This window comes from Falco naumanni, chromosome 4 (genome assembly GCF_017639655.2).
Source record: "Falco naumanni isolate bFalNau1 chromosome 4, bFalNau1.pat, whole genome shotgun sequence".
Classification (NCBI taxonomy): Eukaryota; Metazoa; Chordata; class Aves; order Falconiformes; family Falconidae; genus Falco; species Falco naumanni.
In genome coordinates, this window is record NC_054057.1 from 26,297,482 (window position 1) to 26,316,798 (window position 19,317).

The 19,317-nt window shown below is 37.6% G+C and overlaps 1 protein-coding gene across 2 annotated transcripts in view; it reads right to left on the reverse strand.

Annotated features, from left to right (window-relative positions):
- CNTNAP2 (contactin associated protein 2) overlaps positions 1–19,317 on the reverse strand; it is a 1,145,700-nt gene that overhangs the window by 389,590 nt on the left and 736,793 nt on the right. For both annotated transcript variants that reach the window (XM_040592035.1, XM_040592036.1), the window contains one exon: positions 11,490–11,596. In XM_040592035.1, coding sequence (XP_040447969.1) covers positions 11,490–11,596 — 107 coding nt within the window. The remainder of the gene's footprint in view (positions 1–11,489; positions 11,597–19,317) is intronic.

The following is a 19,317-nucleotide window of genomic DNA, read 5'->3' on the forward strand; positions in this document are numbered from 1 at the left end:
CTGCTTTGCATCCTAATGCTCATTTTCTGCGCTTAACCTTCACCAAACAGTACTGATGCTATTGCTCATTTTGGAGCTACAGCCCTCTCTGTCCTGAAGACAGACTCCATCCATTTACTTACAATAAAAACGCAAGTTGCTTCCAATTTATTACACAGCCTGTGTTTCATAAACACCTGGTACAGAGCAGTTCTCAGTTATAGTAGATAATAAATTAGTAAGAGCTGAATTAACTATAACTTATGACACCAAAACTAAGAACAAGATGATTTTTTAAAGAATAAGTATTGAAGTACAAAACCCCAAAACTGCAACAGCCTCAAACATAAAAAAAAGGAATAAAATATTAACAGAGTACAAAGCTTTTCTTTTCCCCATTTTGCAGGAGTTGGGGCCTCTATGTTTGACATGAAAAATCAAATTAAGATCTCAGACTAAACCAAACAACTTCACCCTCATTTTAAAATTTACATTTTAATAAAAAAAGTAATTTAATAATAGTCTGCAACCTTAGAAAAGAAACGCATTATGTTGAATCCTTTGAAAACATGTAATAAATAATAGAAGATGAATTCACAAAGACTATTATAAATTATGATGACATTTCCTTCGAAACGCGTTATTGGAAAAGAGATTAGCCTCTTAAGGAAACTAACATATTGATTATATGATCCTTTTAATAAACTTCTGTAAACAAAAGCAGTCTCTTTATAAACAGGCTTTGGGAACATCCATTCTTAACAGCAGAGACAAATATCCCAGAAATGAGGGTTTGCAGCACATGCAGCAATTTTGAGCATTTGTTTAGTTCAGACACAGAGTATGGGAAAATAGGAAAAGAATAAATTGATACCAACATCACTGGCTGAGAACAACCCGCTGTTGGAAGCACTTTCTCAGAGGTTATCAAGAGCAGACGAGACAAGCGCTTTTTTCTAGAGATTTCAGAAATTCCACCTCACTTTTTTCCCCCTATTACTCCAAGATCAGCATTGCTCAGACACACATCCACACTGCCGAGCTTGAACACAGCATTATTCACCTCCTGGAATCTACTTTACTTACCTCAGGTCACAAATACAGAGTTTTAAAGCAGGGGTCCCCAGGGAGCATTTCAAAAGCCAGCAGCTTTTGAATTCAAAAGCACTGGTGCAGGCCACCACAGCTGCCCTCCATCAGCCCAAATGAGGCAAATCACCTCTAACATCTGAGGATGGGGGGAAGGGCAGCAACTGAAGTTTTGCCCTACCGAAAGCTCCTCTCATATTTGCAAAACCCAGCAGCTTGAGTTTCCAGTATTATTTCTCATTCTTTCTTTCATATAATTCAAACCATCTGTCTTCCATGAACAACGTTAATGGGCATTACATGCATTAAAACGCCAGCTTTCTGCTGCAGACCCTCAGCCCGGTATGTTGTTCATATTGTTGCCCAGTTTACTTATGGAAATTCTCAATTTGTTACTGGGAATTCAGTGCAAGAGCTGGCAGCCTTCTGTAAATCCCTGTCCCATGGGCTGCTGGACCTGTACTCAATCTCACTCAAACGAGATGCTTACACATGTACAGCTCCTCTCCTACAGCACTTATCGTGATGTTGCTTTCTGCAGAAGGCCCAGATCAGGAATCCAAGATTTGCTCGTGCAAGATGCTGCTTACTAAAACATCATGTTTCACTGGCAAACATTCAGAAATGTCAAGGTGAGAGTTTGTTGCAGCCTTGCACACAAATCCCTGCAGAGCAGCTGAAGGGGAACACAGTTCTGTGCCAAGCCTTCTCAAAATATAGGATGTTTCCAACTAGGCTGTATCTTCCACTTGAAGTGTATTAAAAAGCAGCATTCTTCCTGTCTTTGGAATAGAATATTCTTTCACAAGAATGCCTTGAGTAGTACAGTTTCTGAGCACAAAAGTATTTATGGTTCTTCCATATCTTCAAATTGGAGAAAATCATATAAGAAATATGCTCACATGCTTAAGCTTAGAAAGATTACAGAGAAAGGATTTGGTAAACCCTCAGACACGAAAGGACAATGTAATATTTAAATGCCCAAAAAAGAATTTGTTTTGGTCTTAAGGGCTGCATAGGGAACACAGTACTAAACCAACTCAGATATGAACTACCCATCAACTTAGCTCAAATTATCAAAGTTGTAAGTATAGCAAATCTATTACCTATTCAAAAAAGTTAGTATGTTTTGCCTTCCCCCTTCCCCACAACTTTTAACAATTGAGAACTTTATTTCAAAAATTAAAAGTGTCCTTTCATTATTAATACTGGGTGCATAACCCTGTCACACTGGGCATTTCCCCCTTTAGTTATATTAAATCATTGTTATTATTTAATCACATTAAAAGTTCCCATAATTTTTCTGATAGCCAGGTATGACAGAAATGATAAATCTTTCCTAAATATTTTTTTCCTATATATTTTACACAAGAAATCAAAACCTGAATTTAACATTAGAAAAAGATTTTAAAAGTTAATACCATTTCACTGAGGGGAAAAAACCCAAACCAACCAACTTAAACTGACTTTTACAAACTTCTAAGCAACTCAGAGCATGCAAAGGCTGAAAGCCATCAATGGTAAAAACAATAAGAGTTATGAACAGAGATGCACAAGTCAGAGATTTATCTTATTAGAAATAATTTCCTACGGTATCCCATCTGTGACCTCTATGTCATTCTGACAGAGGTTTTTTCCTACAGTTCACACATGAAACACAAATTTATAAGGCTCACTCATTATCTTACCAACATCCAAGCAAAAAGAACAGAGAACTAAAGAAAGAAGAGGGAAGCAACAGGTTTTACTTTACTGATTCAAAATAGATTTTAATTGGTGTTTTTAATAAAAATCTGCTTTTCCTTATAAAGCTCACAAGACTCAGTGCTGACAGGACTCAATGCCATTAGCCTGGCTGTAATAAAACTGCCACGGAAGTTAACAAGAGCTCTTGACAAATAAGATTAGAGCTGAACAGCAGGTTTGGTGGTGGGTCACAGTCTCCCATTTCTTATCCAGGTTTCTGCTCTAATAGAGTCTTGCCTGATAGAGGACAAAAGCCGTTCCTCACCATGAAGTGTTTAGTGAGCTGTGCAAGAGGTGTTAGGGGTTTCAGTTTATATTCTAAAAAGGAGGCACGCATACTGTCATGTGTAAAGACCCCTGTTGGGATGGCTAGTTTTAAATAAACTGCCAAGATGTAAATAGCAGTGGAGAAGTCAGAAATTGTACTGACATGGAAGTTCACCTGAGACAGAACTGAGCTGCCAGGGACAATATGAACCTCCCGCGACTTAGTGACAAGATCTTATGTTCTGTGACCATACCTGCAGATCCACTCTGTGGTCTCATTAGTAGCTAGACCAACAGATCTAATTTGCTTTCAAAAAGTTGTGCACACAGGAGATACAAGGATGAGAAATGCTTAAGAGTGAGGCGTGTTTTCTGCAAAGGAAACAAGCAAGTAGCAGGAGAAAACTAAGACAATGTTTGCTTCTTATTAAGCATTAAAAGTGGCGAACAATGTTGATGTACACACAAACCCGATGTGGGTAAGTCTGGGCTTGTACGAGCATAACAGTTGGCTGCCACAGCGTAACTCACTGCAGCATCCAGGAACAATGTGCAGAGGAAACGATGCTTGAAAGCTAGTATATCTGTGCATTTTTAAGTGGTAGCTGTAATACATTGCTCCCTCCACTTCTCTGGAATCTAATCAGAAAGCTGGGGGGGGGGGGGGGGGGCGGGGGGGTAGGGAAGGGAAGAAGAAAAAAAAAGCAGCAAATCTTTGGACATTTGTACATTACTTCTATTTCAGAAGCAGCGAGAGCTGTCCTGCAAGGAAGGCGAGTCATAAGATGCGGACAATCCCCGCACAGTCTGTGCCCTCACTGACTGGGTGCCATCCCACCATCCTGCTGTCCCCAGGCTAAGTCTGAGCAGGGCTGACAGCCCAGGAGACCATCAGGCAGGAGGAAAAATCAGGCCAGGTGCAGGGACCATTCAGGAAGCCCAGCCAGGACAGCAGGAGCCTGCCCAGAAGAGAGCAGAGGGCAGGGCAGTGTGCCCCATTTCCAGCGGTGATGAGCGTCCAGACCCATGGGGTGGCGAGTGGACCTTGCTGTGCTCTCAGGCAGTTAGGGTCTAACAGTGCTCTCGGGGTCCTCAGCCGCTGCTGTACAAAAACTTCTCGTCTGCCTGACCCATCCAGTCAGACCTTCCAGCACTGCTTCTTTAAATCCCAGGCATCAAAGGAGACATTTCCCAGTGACTCACCTCCAGGTTTATTAAAAAACCACATGGCGAGTGACTGGTAGGAGATATACTGAGGAAACAGCCAAATTCAAGACTAACGCAGCAATCCAGCTGAGGCACAGAGTCATTTCAAATGCAACAAGACTAATTTCAATGTTGTTAGACATGGGACCAAGACTTGGCTATAGTTTTATCTTTTTTCTGTTACCATTTACGGGGATAAAATCTTAAATGGGGGATTTCTGAAAACCTAACTTAGAAAGTATTTATAATACCATTTTGAAGGACATTCCACATAACCTTCTATATACCTTAGAAATCATTGTACTGATCATAACTTCTGTTCTTCAATACTGGGAATTATGTATGTGAAGTGAGGGCCAAAAAATCAAATGGCCCACTATGATATTTGTCATTATTTTATCTGAAAAAAAAATAATTATAAACTGTGTTTGGTTCCTTCATCTCACAGAAGACTAGATAGGTGGTCTAACCAAGAGGACAGGCATGGTAATATGTACCCAAACTTCAGTCAGTTCCTTGGGAGCAAAAGATGTGAAAGAAAATTAGTAACTGGATATTTCTTTGACAGTCTGAATAAAAACTAACATGAGGAAAGCCCAGCCAGCAGAAACACCTTTCTTTTACTCACTCCTTCTTCAACGAGCTAGTAAACGTTCTCTAGGCCTCTTGCAGGCAAACAGATCCTTCAGCTTTTTACTATCCAGCAAGCTGGGATGTCCCTCTCACTTTTCCTGTGAAACTTCAACTCTTCCTGAAAGACTGTTCAAATTTCACTTCAGTACCTTTCTTTAGGAAGTTGCACCTATCTTTTTTCTTCTTTTCATTGAATAAATTTAATCTTCCAATCTTAAGGAGGGGTCGTAAGGAAAAGAATAGAAACTTTCTTAGTACGTTTTAAAGATAATAACAATTCTCTCCATTTTTATCATCTTTGATACATTTTTGTTTGATTCTTTGATCCTCTTTGAATGGACATGTTTGTTGCAACCCAGGATGGAGTTTGTGCTCTTGGCTGTCAGGGTACACTCCTATTCAGCCAGTTCTTCACCCAGGGTACCAACTACCTCTTCATCTCACAGCTGGAGAAGTCCAGAAGGATGCTGTGAGGGACAGTATCAAAAGCCTTACTTAAATTCAGAAAAACTACATCTACCACCATCTATTTATCTGCTAGGCAGACGATCTTCTTGTAGAAGGATATTACATTAATTGGGTAGGACTTTCTTTTTGTGAACCAATGTTGACTGTGCCTGATGGTTGCACTGTCCTTCAAATGCCTTCCAATAGCACCCAGTATGATACACACCACTTCCATCTTGTCAGACAGTAGAAAAATTAGTGGTTTTTTCTGTGTTTTGTCTGTAATGACACTCCACATTCAGATTACCTACTGACGATGATTATTCTGCTGCTGCCTGAAGGCACTCTGGCTGCCTGTACATTCTCCTGAGAATAATTAGTGTATTTATGTGTCCACAGTTATACAAGCTGATTCACGAGTACCCAAACAACCTTAGCCTCAGTGGACAGTCTGGCTTATTTCACTCAGATTAGGTTAAACAAGTAAGAAACCCTGCGACATTGCATATTTTTAATTGCAGCAGACACATTTTTTGTTAGTGTTTTTCTATTCTTTACTCATGCTTTCCCCTTCATTAAACTGTAAGAAAGGAAAATGCTTCCGTACACATAATCTGTGACTTGAGAGAACTTTTTTTCCTGATCAAATAATGCATTAATATGCTTGTAAAACTGCAAGGCCTTTACGTCTCCTAACAAATTTGTTTGAGATCACAAAGACAACCACGTTTCTCTTAGAAGTCCCCCAGCCTCCAGTGAAGTGCAAAACTATACTTTCCTTCTTTGGGATGACTATACATCTGTACAGTTTCTTTTCTTTTTTTTTTTCCTAAAGTAAAGCTTAGAGCATTTTTTTTTTTTCCCCCAAATTATGTGTTTTCTTTCTTGCTATGGAACTATTTCCCAAACTGCTGACAGAAAAATATCACTGCCATACCATCCTTTCCTATCCAGACTCTAAATGTAGACAGTCTATTGTTTCAGGTGTTTCCCCATTTTTGGAAATACAGGAAAATAAATTACAAACCAATTGATTGAGGTCTTGCTGAAGATCACAGCCTATGAAGATTACATTTGGGTTTCTGTAATTTTTCTGCCAAATTCTAGATTTTGGCAGTAATCAGGAATCCAAATTATCACAGCTTCTACAATGTGAATCACAAATGATTCTTACTCAAAATATATTTCTAGATACTATTAAACTCATTATTAAAGCAGTATTTCATTTTAGGGGAAAGGTCAATATTCCCAGCAAAAAATATCAATGCCCATTAGACTGCCAGTGACACTTAATGTATTTATCATTTCAAGACATTAGTGCTTTAGTCTTTTCTAACTTTGAAACACATTCCAAATTATAGGGTAACATTTATTCACAATCAGCTATGTGAAGACAAAGCCAGAAAATTCAGAGGTCAAGGTCTGTTATATGGAAACTAAGAATAACTTCATTGTCTCAAATACTCATTTTGTAAAAAAAAAACAAAAACAAAAAAAACAAACAAACAAAAAACCCCCAAACAACACAACCATCAAACTGGCAGCACATTGCCAATATATAAAAATGTAAAAAATGTGTATGTTATTTTTCAATGGAGTTGTGTTCTTTGTCTATTCCAATGCAATTAATGCCTCTAGGGACCAATGTGTGTACGGTAGTAATGCTCCTACTGCTTTTACAGAACTAACAGGCAACAGATTGTGAGCAGGATGCTAGTCCCTCTTATGCAACAACTGAAGACTCATAAGCAAACTCTTTCCTGCGACATTCTTGAAGGAATGGGGGCTGTACAGATGTAAAAGAAAGGACAGTGTGTGTTTGAAGGTGAAATTAAAGAATAGAACTTGTCTCTCATATGAGTAAAAACGGATATAATTAAGATTAATCTTAAACTGGACTTTTTGCTACTGGAAATCATTAAGAGAAGGCAAATATTGTCAAACTAGGTTGTTTTGACTTTTTCCTAAATCTAACAGAGTTTGTGCAGAAGGTAGTAGGTAGATACATCATAGTCATGGTAAAGTCTGCAAGTCCTTTACTGTGTTTCTCTTATATGCAGATTCTAGAGAAAATATGCATTAGGCTATATATTAAAGATTGGACACAAAGAGATTGAATGATCATTATTTATCTTCATACATTATTTGTAAATTTATATGACTCCATTTTAAATCAGTTGTAAACAGCAGGAAGCACATTTGAACCTAAACCTAGATGTATTAACTTGTGCAAGGTGCAGCAGACTGGTGTTACCCGTAGATCATGATAGAGAAGAGACGTAATAAGGAAAATGATTTCCTGTTCCAAAGGCTCCAGGAACAATTTACTAGTGTACTCTGAAAAAAATATTGTTTGAAGAACTCTGCATGGCAGGTCAGCCTTTGGTAGGCTGTAAATGTCAATTAGTCAGGGAATAAAATATAGCTGATGCAATAAAGCTAGTAAGAATGATACTTAATTATAATCCTAATAATTATTTTTTAATTAATTTTGAAAAACTGTTTCATCACTGTAAGTCATTATTTCTACGTAAATACATTCATTTATCATTTAGTCTTGTCTAATGATAAAACTGACGCTCTAGAGTGATATTTGCCAGGCCACAGTATTCCCTTGAGCAGTGCATATCTGTTCGCCAAAGGAAACCTGGCAGATTTCTAGGGTATTTACCATGTAATGAGAGACACAACTTTCCAGTATTTTTGGTGCATTCACCATTGGACTCCAGGGACACAGCTGTAGCTAGATGAAAAAACTTACAATGGAGTAGAGACATCTTTTTCTGTGAATAGCTGCTTAAACCACTGACAAATAACAAGGAAGTGGACACACAGAGCTTGGAGATTTTGGTGTATCTTTGAAAGATGAAGAGCCTTACTGTAACAATGTCCTATTCTGAAAAGCAGATTATTTCATGATCCTTAAATGGCACGTGTACATACATGATTTATGCAATTGGAGAGATAATATGAATTAAAGTTTCTATTTCAGAATTATTGATTTGAAATTTTTCCTTTTATAGCCCTTTGGTTTTGGTTTATACTTTCTATTATGTCTCAGCTCCAGAATACATATTTCTCTATCTCTCTAGACTAATTTTTGTTTTCACTACTATACTACAAATATATTATGACCAGACCTGTGTAAAGCAAAGCCATTTTGATTCACAAGGACTTTATGCAAACATTTTTCTCTGTTTCATTACTTGAGTTTTTTCCTTGAGTTTGTCCTTTAATTTCAACTGCAAAGTAACCTAGAACTGCAGTCTCAAATTCAGTCAAGGCTGCAAAGCCTTGCCTTGTTTCATGTAAAAAGCTCAGGAACGTATCGAATTCCCTGACCAATGCAAAATCTATTCATTGAAAAAAACCCTTCAGTAACACAGAATTAGCTTACTCCATGAAGTTCAGCAAAAGTCCCAACTCATGAAAGTCACCAACTATGGAGTTACCATTCCCACTAACATAGTCTTGACTCCACCCTCTTTGACAAATGCCCTGTTAAACCCACTGCGCAAACATACATTGAGAAAATACATATTTTACTGCAGAGTATGATACCATTTGTTTTGTAAAGTAATCATATATTTAAGTTAAATGGTACTGAACAAATGCTATCTGCATTTAAACACTTTCCTGCTCCATAGAGTCATGGCATCTGCTAAATTTTACAGCCTTTCACACAACCCACAATGCTTTTTAAAATTGCTTTCAGCTGTTTTTATACCACACACCCGTTATCAGTTCAACTTCCTGCCTCCACCAGCATCTCTCTTGTACCGCTATTGCCACACACATCAGAACACAAAAGCAAATAGTAGCACAACGAGCACGCCTGCACCCCCAGGCATGCTGCACAAGGAGGAAAGGACTGGTAGGGACAGTATCATCGCAGCAGAGCTGAGGCCCTGGACCTCAGGACAGTGTAACTATAACCTTTGGCAAGCATCAGCAAATCCTCTCATTATTTGCAGCTGTATCTAATACTGGAACATGCACTTGTAAATATTGATAGCTATTGCCAGCTCAATAAAGGCAGTTAAGGTTGTCTCAGTATATGGTTTTGATGCTATAATTTTTTGTTTTCACTCATTCCTGTGCCATCAAATTCTATACTTTAGAAAAGCATAAGACTTCACATATTCTGACAGGTGAATAACTATCAGGTGAATAACTTTCTGCTCACCCTCATTTGTAAGAAAGAAGACTTTTAAAGGTGGATTAATACACATGGTAAGAACTAGTTAGGTTCTTTAAACACAAAGATGAAACAAAACAAAAGCTTAGCTATCTAAGAAACTTTTGCACAGACAGTGGCTGGAGAAGGAGGCCAAATAATACCCTGCCAGGCCATCCAGTGTCCAGGCATCAGCAGCTGTGGAGTCTGGAATCCAGGGAGAGCCACTGGGTTGAGAGAGTGTCTGGGCTGAGCTGCTGGAGGGATCCACTGTGTGTGGGCATGCATGTTCACTGCTCTCACTAGTGGGCTCAGTCAGCCAGAAACATGAGCAGGATGGGGCCATTGGTGCTGTGTTCATGTGTATACTCTATGAGCTGTACAGCCAGCCATGTATATATATGTGTATGTGCTGTATATGGACTCTGTAGGAGCATGCTTACTGGGAATATATTTACAGACTCACTACTGGTTGGACCTAGGGGAATGCAGCTGCAGCAGTCTCACTGCTGGTAGGCTGTGGGATCCAAAATGATAGTGTTTCCTCTAACATTATACTTATTTTCAGAGGCTCACCAGATAAAATATACTTAACAGAGCTTCCATCAGTGTATTTCTGCAGTTAAACATCTTAACAGCCTATCACATGCCCAGGAATCCTATTTTCCAAGTGCCTGTAACAGATCAGCCAAAGATCAAGAAATATACTTTCAGAAAAATATATGAATTTTTTTCTTTGTTGCACCAAAAACATTACCTCACTGTAAATTCCATGTTTTCTTTTCCAAGATTAGATGCAACCATGCCATCACCATGCACAATCACTCTTGGTGGAAAAAGGGCTGCCCATGAAATTTCTCATCCAGGTATTGGTACTTTAAATATCTCTCTTTAATAAATGTTAGCTTGCCATTTAACTTTCAGCTTTACCAGTTCAGTAGACAGACCATGGAGAACTTTGGCATTCAATACATACACGTGCACATATACATGCATTAATAGTTTTTATATCAAATGCATTCCCTATTCCATTAAGAAAATGTTCAAAAAATAGAGTAGTTTTTGTTGAAATCCAGACAACTGTGAATTGTCAAAATTGCTTCATTGGTTTGTTTAGTTTTGGTTAAAAATGAAAGAATTCTGTTATTATTTTCATAAAATTTTACATTGTTGTTAAGGTAATCTAAATCTATATTTCTATAAATCCTGGCTTCTGTTTCAACTTTTCACCCCTTCAGAAGCATTTTATTCTCTCCTTAATATTAAGAAGTTGTTTGCTAAAGAAAAAAGGGAGATAAGAAAGGAATGGATAAGTTTTCTAATCTATCTAGAAGATGCAGAATACACTTCACAGATGAAAATCCCACACTTAGGGTACAAGACAAAGAAAACAAACACTCCTGACTCAGCATACATTGTTCAGAACCTACAAAAAGAGCAAGTGTTCCTTTCTTTCCTTTATGTTTTCTCTGTCTTTAATAACGCAGGGCATGTGGAACTCATAGGAAATATTCTCATTTGAGAAATCCATCACAGCATAAATAATTTGATTTCAGAATGGCCAATAATCAGTATATAAACATGCTTCAGGAACAGCAACCTGAGCCAGTGTCTCTCTAGCAGTGGCCAGCAGCTCTCCCTAACAGCTTCAGGCAGATTCACTGTGTTCATTGGAAACTCCAGTGTGCAACTGGTGAGAATGTGTGTGTTCAGTACACCCAGCTAAGAGGGCTGTACTGCTTTGATCCCTTGCATGGCGTAGCACAGTGCTATCCCTATGTAGATAAGGTGGAGCATGATTAAGCCAACATCTCCTCTAAAAAAAACCCCAAACATTTTAGGATCTTTAACAACCAGAGAGGAAGACTTTGACTTTTCATTTCAACCAAAAGACATCCGTGTCTTCCCCGCTCCACTGCAATTTAAAAACTGCAGAATGGCTTACAGTTATGACAAGTGGCACCACTGTATCCAGTTCCATCGCAAGTGCACTTGAAGCTGTCCCACGTCTGGGTGCATTTGCCACCGTGTTCACAGTGATTGGGCACACACCTGTCAGGATGAGATGCAAAGACAGAAAGAAAAAACTAAATGAGCATCAAGATTTACACCCAGCTAAATTGCAAGCTGCCCAAGCAGTGTATCATATCCTTGTCTAGTAATTAATCCTTATTATTTTAGGCAGATTAACAGAATTTATATCTGAACACACAATTGCACAAGAGATGATTCATCGAGGCTCTGCTGCAGCCCTTTTACAAACAGCAAAAAAACGCAGTAAAGGTGGAATACATTCAACCATCATAAATTCAGGTTCTAAGCCTCCTGTGACTGGTACCTGGCTGTCAAAACAAAAAGAACATCACAAGTCACACCTCCTCCCACTGTGCAGGTGGTGTCACGCCTCAAGGACTTCAGTCCCACAACTGACTGGAAGTTAAAGAAAGAATGCCAGCGAGTTGGTATTTATCTTTCTGCTGCCAGCAGTTGGATAAAGTGGAGGCAGACTGCCTACCAGCTGGGATGGAAATTACTAATGCTGCATTATTAAAACAAACACTATGTTCACTGTAAGAGTTGTAAGAGTTTTTCCTTCACAGAGATTTGTGGCAAGTGTTGTTCACCTTTCTCCCACTCACCTACTTTTCTTCTCCAGCTACAATGTTGCTGGAGAGCAGAAGGAATGAAAAAAAAAAAAAAAAGAAAAAGAAAAAGTGGAACAGCAAAACCCAAAGTTATAGTAGAACATATATTTACTGTTTGAAATATTATCTAAATGTGATTTCAAAGATTATGAGTTTGGCCAGTTTCTTTTCTATCAAAGGTAGTTAAAAATGGGAATTACCATGTACATTCACCTTTGAAACTATTACATTTCTTTTCTTTGACAGGCTTTCAAATATCATTTCAAAGAATCTTTTCTTTTTCTTACTAAATTTGTTAGACTCAGTACAAGCTTTGCATTTTTGATCAAGAACTAAAGGAGCTTTTCTTTCATGTTGAGTTAAACAAATTTAATTTACAAACTAATCTTTTGTTATTATGACATTAACAATTAAAATTAGGAGACTCCCTAATAGGCAAACAGAATATTTTCATAAATGCGTTAAAAATTAAGGATCCTTATCTCTAAGGTAAATCTGAAGTTAATCATATTCCTGTGATACTTAACAACACTCTATTAAATAACAGTCAAGGACAGCTTTCCCTTCCCACGTAGCAATTGATTGAAAACCCAGGTGTCTGGGTAAACTCCTTATAAACTTATGGTCTTGTACCTCCTCAAGCTTCAACAGCATCGGTACACATGACTCGGCTACTAAGAGCAATCTACATCCTGGTCTGCAATTGAGACCTGAACATTGCATACTCAGGTTCAGAAAGGTTTTGGGGTTTATGCATGCCAGTACAAGTACCTCAGAATATACACAATATAGATGTCTTAAATGCTATAGCAGCCTGTAGTATTCAAGGCTACCCATTCTTATTTAAAAATATCAGAAAATACTGGCTTGGTTAAAAACAGTGCTTAAAGAAATGCTTTTCTAAAGCAAGAAACAGGGATTTAAAATTTTTGGGTTTGGAGTAAAATACAGTGAAACTACCTGAGGCAATTACCACAGTTCAATAAAATATGTTTTCAACATGGTTTAATTGGATTCATTTAGTTTTGTAAGTGTGGCAGGCTAAATGAACAGATTGAGCTGCTTACTGTTATTTGGTTAATAGGTGATGATTTTCCATTGTGTTCTCAACAACACAGAAGAAAAACAAGAGCATATAATAGCATGATTCTAAACATCCAAACCTTTAACAATTTATATAAATCCATAGCTGGTGGGTACAAGAGCAGGAAAAGCAGAAAGCAGCAGCATTTCAAAAGCAATCTCATAAAAGTAACTTTATTCAATGAAATAAACATCTACAAAAGTTCCTAAATCTGAATATAGTTTTGTGTCTTTACAGCCTTGCAAAATAACTGCTTTTGATATATTTTCTTCATTTAGATTTGAACATATATTACATTAAAAGTATTTTTCCAGTGACCAAACTAAACATTTTTCTATGTGAATTTTGCCAGCTATTTATATATAGTCTCACACAGAATGCTAGCAACTACTTTCACATTTTAGTGTGGTATAACTTACTTCTATTGTAGCATAACTAGTAGAGATACTGCACTATTGACTATGTAACTGAGGTAAACGATTTGATCTAGGGAAATATGAAAAACAGATGTTTATCTGTATAAAGTAATGGAGCATATTAAGACTTAAACCCAGAGATATTCAGCAAACTCCCTGATTTTAATTTTGCACTTCTAGTATGGAGGTTGGGCAAGCTTACCCTGTATCTGCAAAATTTCTTTTTGCTCATCTGCTTTTCCCTGCTCTAAATATGATGTAGTCAGAGAAAGGGATTAAACAATATCTTAATATTAGTGTTAACTGGAGTTTAAATCAGAATATAGGATCATTTCCTTAAGTCCTCCCTCTATCCCCAATTTTCTGTTAGTTTATTTTATCAAATAAAATTATAAAATTTATTTTCTATTAAATCCATTAGCAAACTCCTGTAACATTATCTGCTGCTCATCTGTCCACTTTCCGGACAAACCTTACCCACCATAATAGAGTTTACAGGAAATTTTAACTGGAATATATAAATTACAGAAGAAAAACCCCTTTGAATTCAGTAGAGGTGTCAGAAGGAATAAAATTCCTAACTGTAAAGTCCATTATATTTCAAATACTTTTCTTGCCATAGAGTGATGGTGAGATATGAATACTGGTAAGGTAGAAGGTACCTTGCCTATGTATTTCCATATACATCTTCAGAAGAAATTCGTATTTTTTAAATTATTTAAACTTATGCAATCATATCGTTGATCTACTTCACACTTATCATTTAGTATACACAAAAATGTACACACTCAAACCCAACACATGCCCTTTTTGCAGTTCATTTGGATTAAAAGACTATGATTCTAGGCAATTCCATTCCTTAGTCTCCTTTTAGACATAAGGCTGCGTTACATTAAAAAAAATCAAACCAAACCCCCAACCTCCTAAATGACACTTCCCTCCCGAAAAAGGCTTTGAAGTTAGAAGCTGCCAGAAAACAGAGAAGTGGAAGCACGTTTCTAGTCACTGAGTTGTGTTCCTTCCCATTGTGAACACCTAGATTTTAAGAACTGATGTTTATGAAATCTTGCTGACTCCATTTTGAGAACTTTCTTGCTCTATGACTTTTTCTGAAAGGCGGGTCTAGAACGTCAGCCCTTCAAGTTTTATACACTTTATTTTAATTTCCATGGCAAAATTTATCCATAGAGAGTTTTGTTTGGTATTTTATTTGGTAACACTGAGTTGTGTTTCAAAACACTTGTTTTTCTTTGGGATTTACATCCTCTGATTTTGCAAAGAACAGTCATAAGTTCTCTCAGTCAGTATTTTTATGAAAACAAGTCTCCTGTTGGAAAACAGGTTTTCTATTGTTCTTTCTTGTACCTCTGCTGCCCCTTGCATTTGTGATCTAATGAGTTTTCTGGAGGAGGTCTTACTAATGTTTCAGAGTTGATCAATACTTTTGTATCTCTTTACTGAAATTATTTTGCTTGATATATAGCATTTTCCTGATTGTGTCAGAATAGTGGCTCAATGTCATTCTGAGATTACTCAATACATTAAATACCTTCAGTACATCCTTCTTTCCAATCACTTCCAACCAACAAGCTCCATCTTTTAACAGAAGTTCTTGTTCTTGTTACCAACAGCATCCCCCTGTACTACAATTTCCATGGTGTCATTCCAATGTTTCTGCTTATTTTTCTAGGCTGAATCTATATCGTCAGCATATTTCATCAAGATATTCCCAATTTTGAGCCAAGGTCGAAGCATTAAACAGGATCATCTCTGGCACTGGTCTCTGAGCAACTCTAATGTCTCAGCCAGCTGTTATTCCACCAGCCCAAACTGCAGGCAATTCCACTTGCCAGTTCACCATTCACTTTGCAATTCCTCTCTCAAACCCCCTATTCCTTGGTTTAGCTAGTAATTTCCATCATTACAGTATATAAAATGTTTTATTGATATCTAACAAATGAAATCTATTGTATTTCTTGTCTGAGAAAAAACTACGGAGCTTTTATCAGAAGGAGATCAGGTTAATCCTGAACAATTGACTGTTGATAAACGCCTGCTTCACTTTACCTTCCATTTATTTCCAGGTATTCGATTACTCTACTGTTCAATTCTTCAAAAGCTTAGTAAGACTACTAAAATCAGATTAATAGGTGTCTAGTGATCTGGATCTCTCTCTTCCCATTTGTTAAATTACATGAGGTTGACTGTCACCTAGTAATACAAAACCATGCTGCTCTTTTTTAAATAATAATAATAATTATTATTACTACTGCTGCAATATGACATGTTAGCATTATGAAAGAAGGCTATCTTCCCAATTATTACCTAATTAGTTTTGGTGTATTCTTAGTGCCTTCTTACTCATCATCCTAATTAATTGCTATTTCTTCATTTCTTTGCTATTTGCTCATTCATTAGCAATATTTAATCTGAGGAGGATAAGCAAAATTCCTCAGTAATAACTGGTATAATATTGTTGCCTTGCCTTCAGCTGTGGCAGGAGCCAACTCACAGGTTTTCACCTCCTTCTACCTTAAATATTGCAACTGTACCCTCTAGAGTATCACTTTTTTCTAGTTGTCCACAACACAGACCAAAGCAATAGACCAAATTTCCGTTCCAAAATAAACCCCATGCCATTACTTTCCTGCTGATGTTCAACAATGCCTTCCTGATTAAAAATATATAGAGAGTTTCTCCAAATCACCAGTTGGAAAATTGTCCTTTTTTACACTTTACCTATAGTAAATTCTGGTTTAAACTCTTTTTAACAAATCTGTTTTAATCAACTGTCTATGATTTAAAACTACCAGATTGCAACTCTAATATTCCAGCTGGATGAGGGAGAAATGTACTACACTTCTCCTCAGTGTCTGCCCAGATATACTTTGCACAAGGAATACAAGTGGTCTATCCATGACTGAACATTTCCTGAAGCTTTACCATTTCCTCAGAGATGCTCTATACAAATATCTGGTAGATCACTAAGCTTCTCCCCACCCCTAGACTTTCCAAGAGAGAAAACTGGAAACAGGATGCTCACGTAGTCTGCAGTAAGCACTGTTCCTTCCAAATGCATCTTTGCAGCAAACAAGAACAGCACTCTGGTTCAGACATATTATTTTATTGTCAATCAGGCTACTTCCACCCACCGTACCTCCATCCCATGAGTGAATATACAAATGTCAGACCACAGGGAGTGGTCTGAGAGTCCCAAGGAAATATGGCAACTGGGAGCAGAATGGGATACCTGGCCTAAGCCACACTGCCTCTGCCACAGACTGAGAGGGAACTGCCCATGCCAAATGAACTGGGACCGACACGAGGTGTTTCTTCTGAATGAAGATATGAAACTGGGAGAGGCTGCTCTTTTGAGGATTATAAACAGAAAATATTTTGGGAAACTAAATTGAAATACGTGATAATTAATACGACAACAGTGTTATCGATTTGTTAAAAAGTTAAGATTGATTGACTTGGATTATTTGATTTCATAGAGTTATTTTATAGAATAGAAATATAGAAGGATAAAAATATATTTTGAAGAAACTTATGATTATTTAGTAAAAGCTGTTATGAGACCCTCTGTACATCTTGTACTAAGGCCAGAAGAATGGGCTGGAATCATTGTTGAAACTTAAGTAATAATTTAGGGTTTGAAAGGTTTCTTTGTATCTGACCAGTCTTCTGTATATAGAAAGTGTATTGAGATGTCAAAATATGAGATTAATGGAAATTGGGAAGAGTCGACTGGAACAGCTTGTAGGTGCCTGCCAAGAAACCGTTAACTTTAGTAAAAGGTAATTCCGGCAGGGGGAGATCGCGACCACCGACTCATATACCACCTACCCAAATCGTACCCCAGATCCATTTCTGGACCTTTCTAAGCTCTATTGCACGGAATCGGATATGGGAGGAGAATATGTTAATGATTTATGGGAAATATTATGATTATGCATGAATATTTAATGAATATGGATGAATAAGTCCTATATATGATATCTGATTTTGAAGCTTGGTGTGCGTTGATCGTGAGAGGACTCACGCACGCACCCGGCCGTCAATAAAGAAGTGTCTGCTTATCTACATCACATTGGTGTTGATAAGTTCTTCATTCCGAGATTTCGGTAACAACAGTATGAGAGAAGTCTGATACTGAGGTAGGAGTAACCACGGCGTGGGGAAAGAGTTTGGCCAGACAGCAATTCTTCAAAAAGGGATCTGGGGAATTCCACATGTGGTACAGTGATCCTCAGTCAACCCACCATCCTATTGCCAACAAGAAAAACAAACCCCAGAGAAACAGGGATCTTATAATATGGGTATAAGCAGGAGAGTGACATGAAAGACCCAGAAATCTTAACACCACATTCAGCAGAAGTAAGCAATGGCCAATTATCAACTGTACAAAAAGTAGTTGGAAACAGGAAGATTACGAACTGTTAGAAATGTCCAGAGGGAACAGGCAAAGAAGCAATGAGGTTCATTACTGGTAAAAGATATATTATTTTGAGTTGTTCTTAAAATATATCAGGCATGGCTTAAGTATATTTGGTCCTGCCTGAAGGCAGGAGAATGGACTCAGACACCTTTCCAGACCCATTTCTAATCCAGGTATTTTGATATCCCATAAGAAACAGAAAGCATTTATTTCCGTCTCTTAATTTCTCATTATGTGACTGTATTTCCTTATTGTTGTGGCTGTGCTATTTCACTTCCGTAAATCAACAGGCTTTGGTCACTACCTTGTTTTTTTTAAAGGACTATATTCCCAAGGGCAGGGTTATTTAATGGATTAACTAGCTTCCCCAGGCAAATTGTGTCCAAGGTACATAGTAATTGACTCAAATTCTAAAGTTTAGAGTTCATTTGAGCAGGAAAATAAAGTTACTTTATGCAGGAAGCTAAGTGTCCAGATGGCCACACACAGACTTTCAAATTAAGCCCCTCAGGACTGAAGAACCATCACAAATCTCACTATTCTCTGGTGTATAACATAGACTTTTCTCTTTTTCCCCTGCCTTTTCCTTTCCTTCCCTGCTTCCCCTTCACACTTGCCATCTCTAGCATAAGTGCAAAGTACAGCTTGTGAATAAATATAAACTAACCCTCCATATATATAAATTAGAAACAACCAAGCCAAGCAACACCACCAAACCAAAACATTCACTTGTGCAATTACTCCTCCACCTGGGAGGTCAAAAGGAAGGAATGAACTACACACAATAGATTTGACACTTATTGCCCACTACCGTACTGAAAAAAACTCAAATGCTACAGTGATAACAACAGCATGAGAATTTCTGTAGAGCAGAACAAAATGTTAAAGGCTTTTTGCAATGGAAAATAACCTGGGTTGAAATATTCTTAACGTGAAATTCAATCTTTTCCTTCTCATCATCAAATCCCTATCTAATCTTGTTCCTGATGACATCTCACCTCTTGTTTCTTTCCCAAATCATTTCGCTTCTGCTTTTTTGTCTATTCCTCTGCCTCAGAACTAACCATCACCAGTCTGTGTTGAATGGTCTTACAATATTTTTCCATTTGTTGCCCTCTTTATCGCCTCCAAACACCTCCTTAAAATCAATATCCTTTATCACTATTTTGTGTAAAGATCCTTCAAAA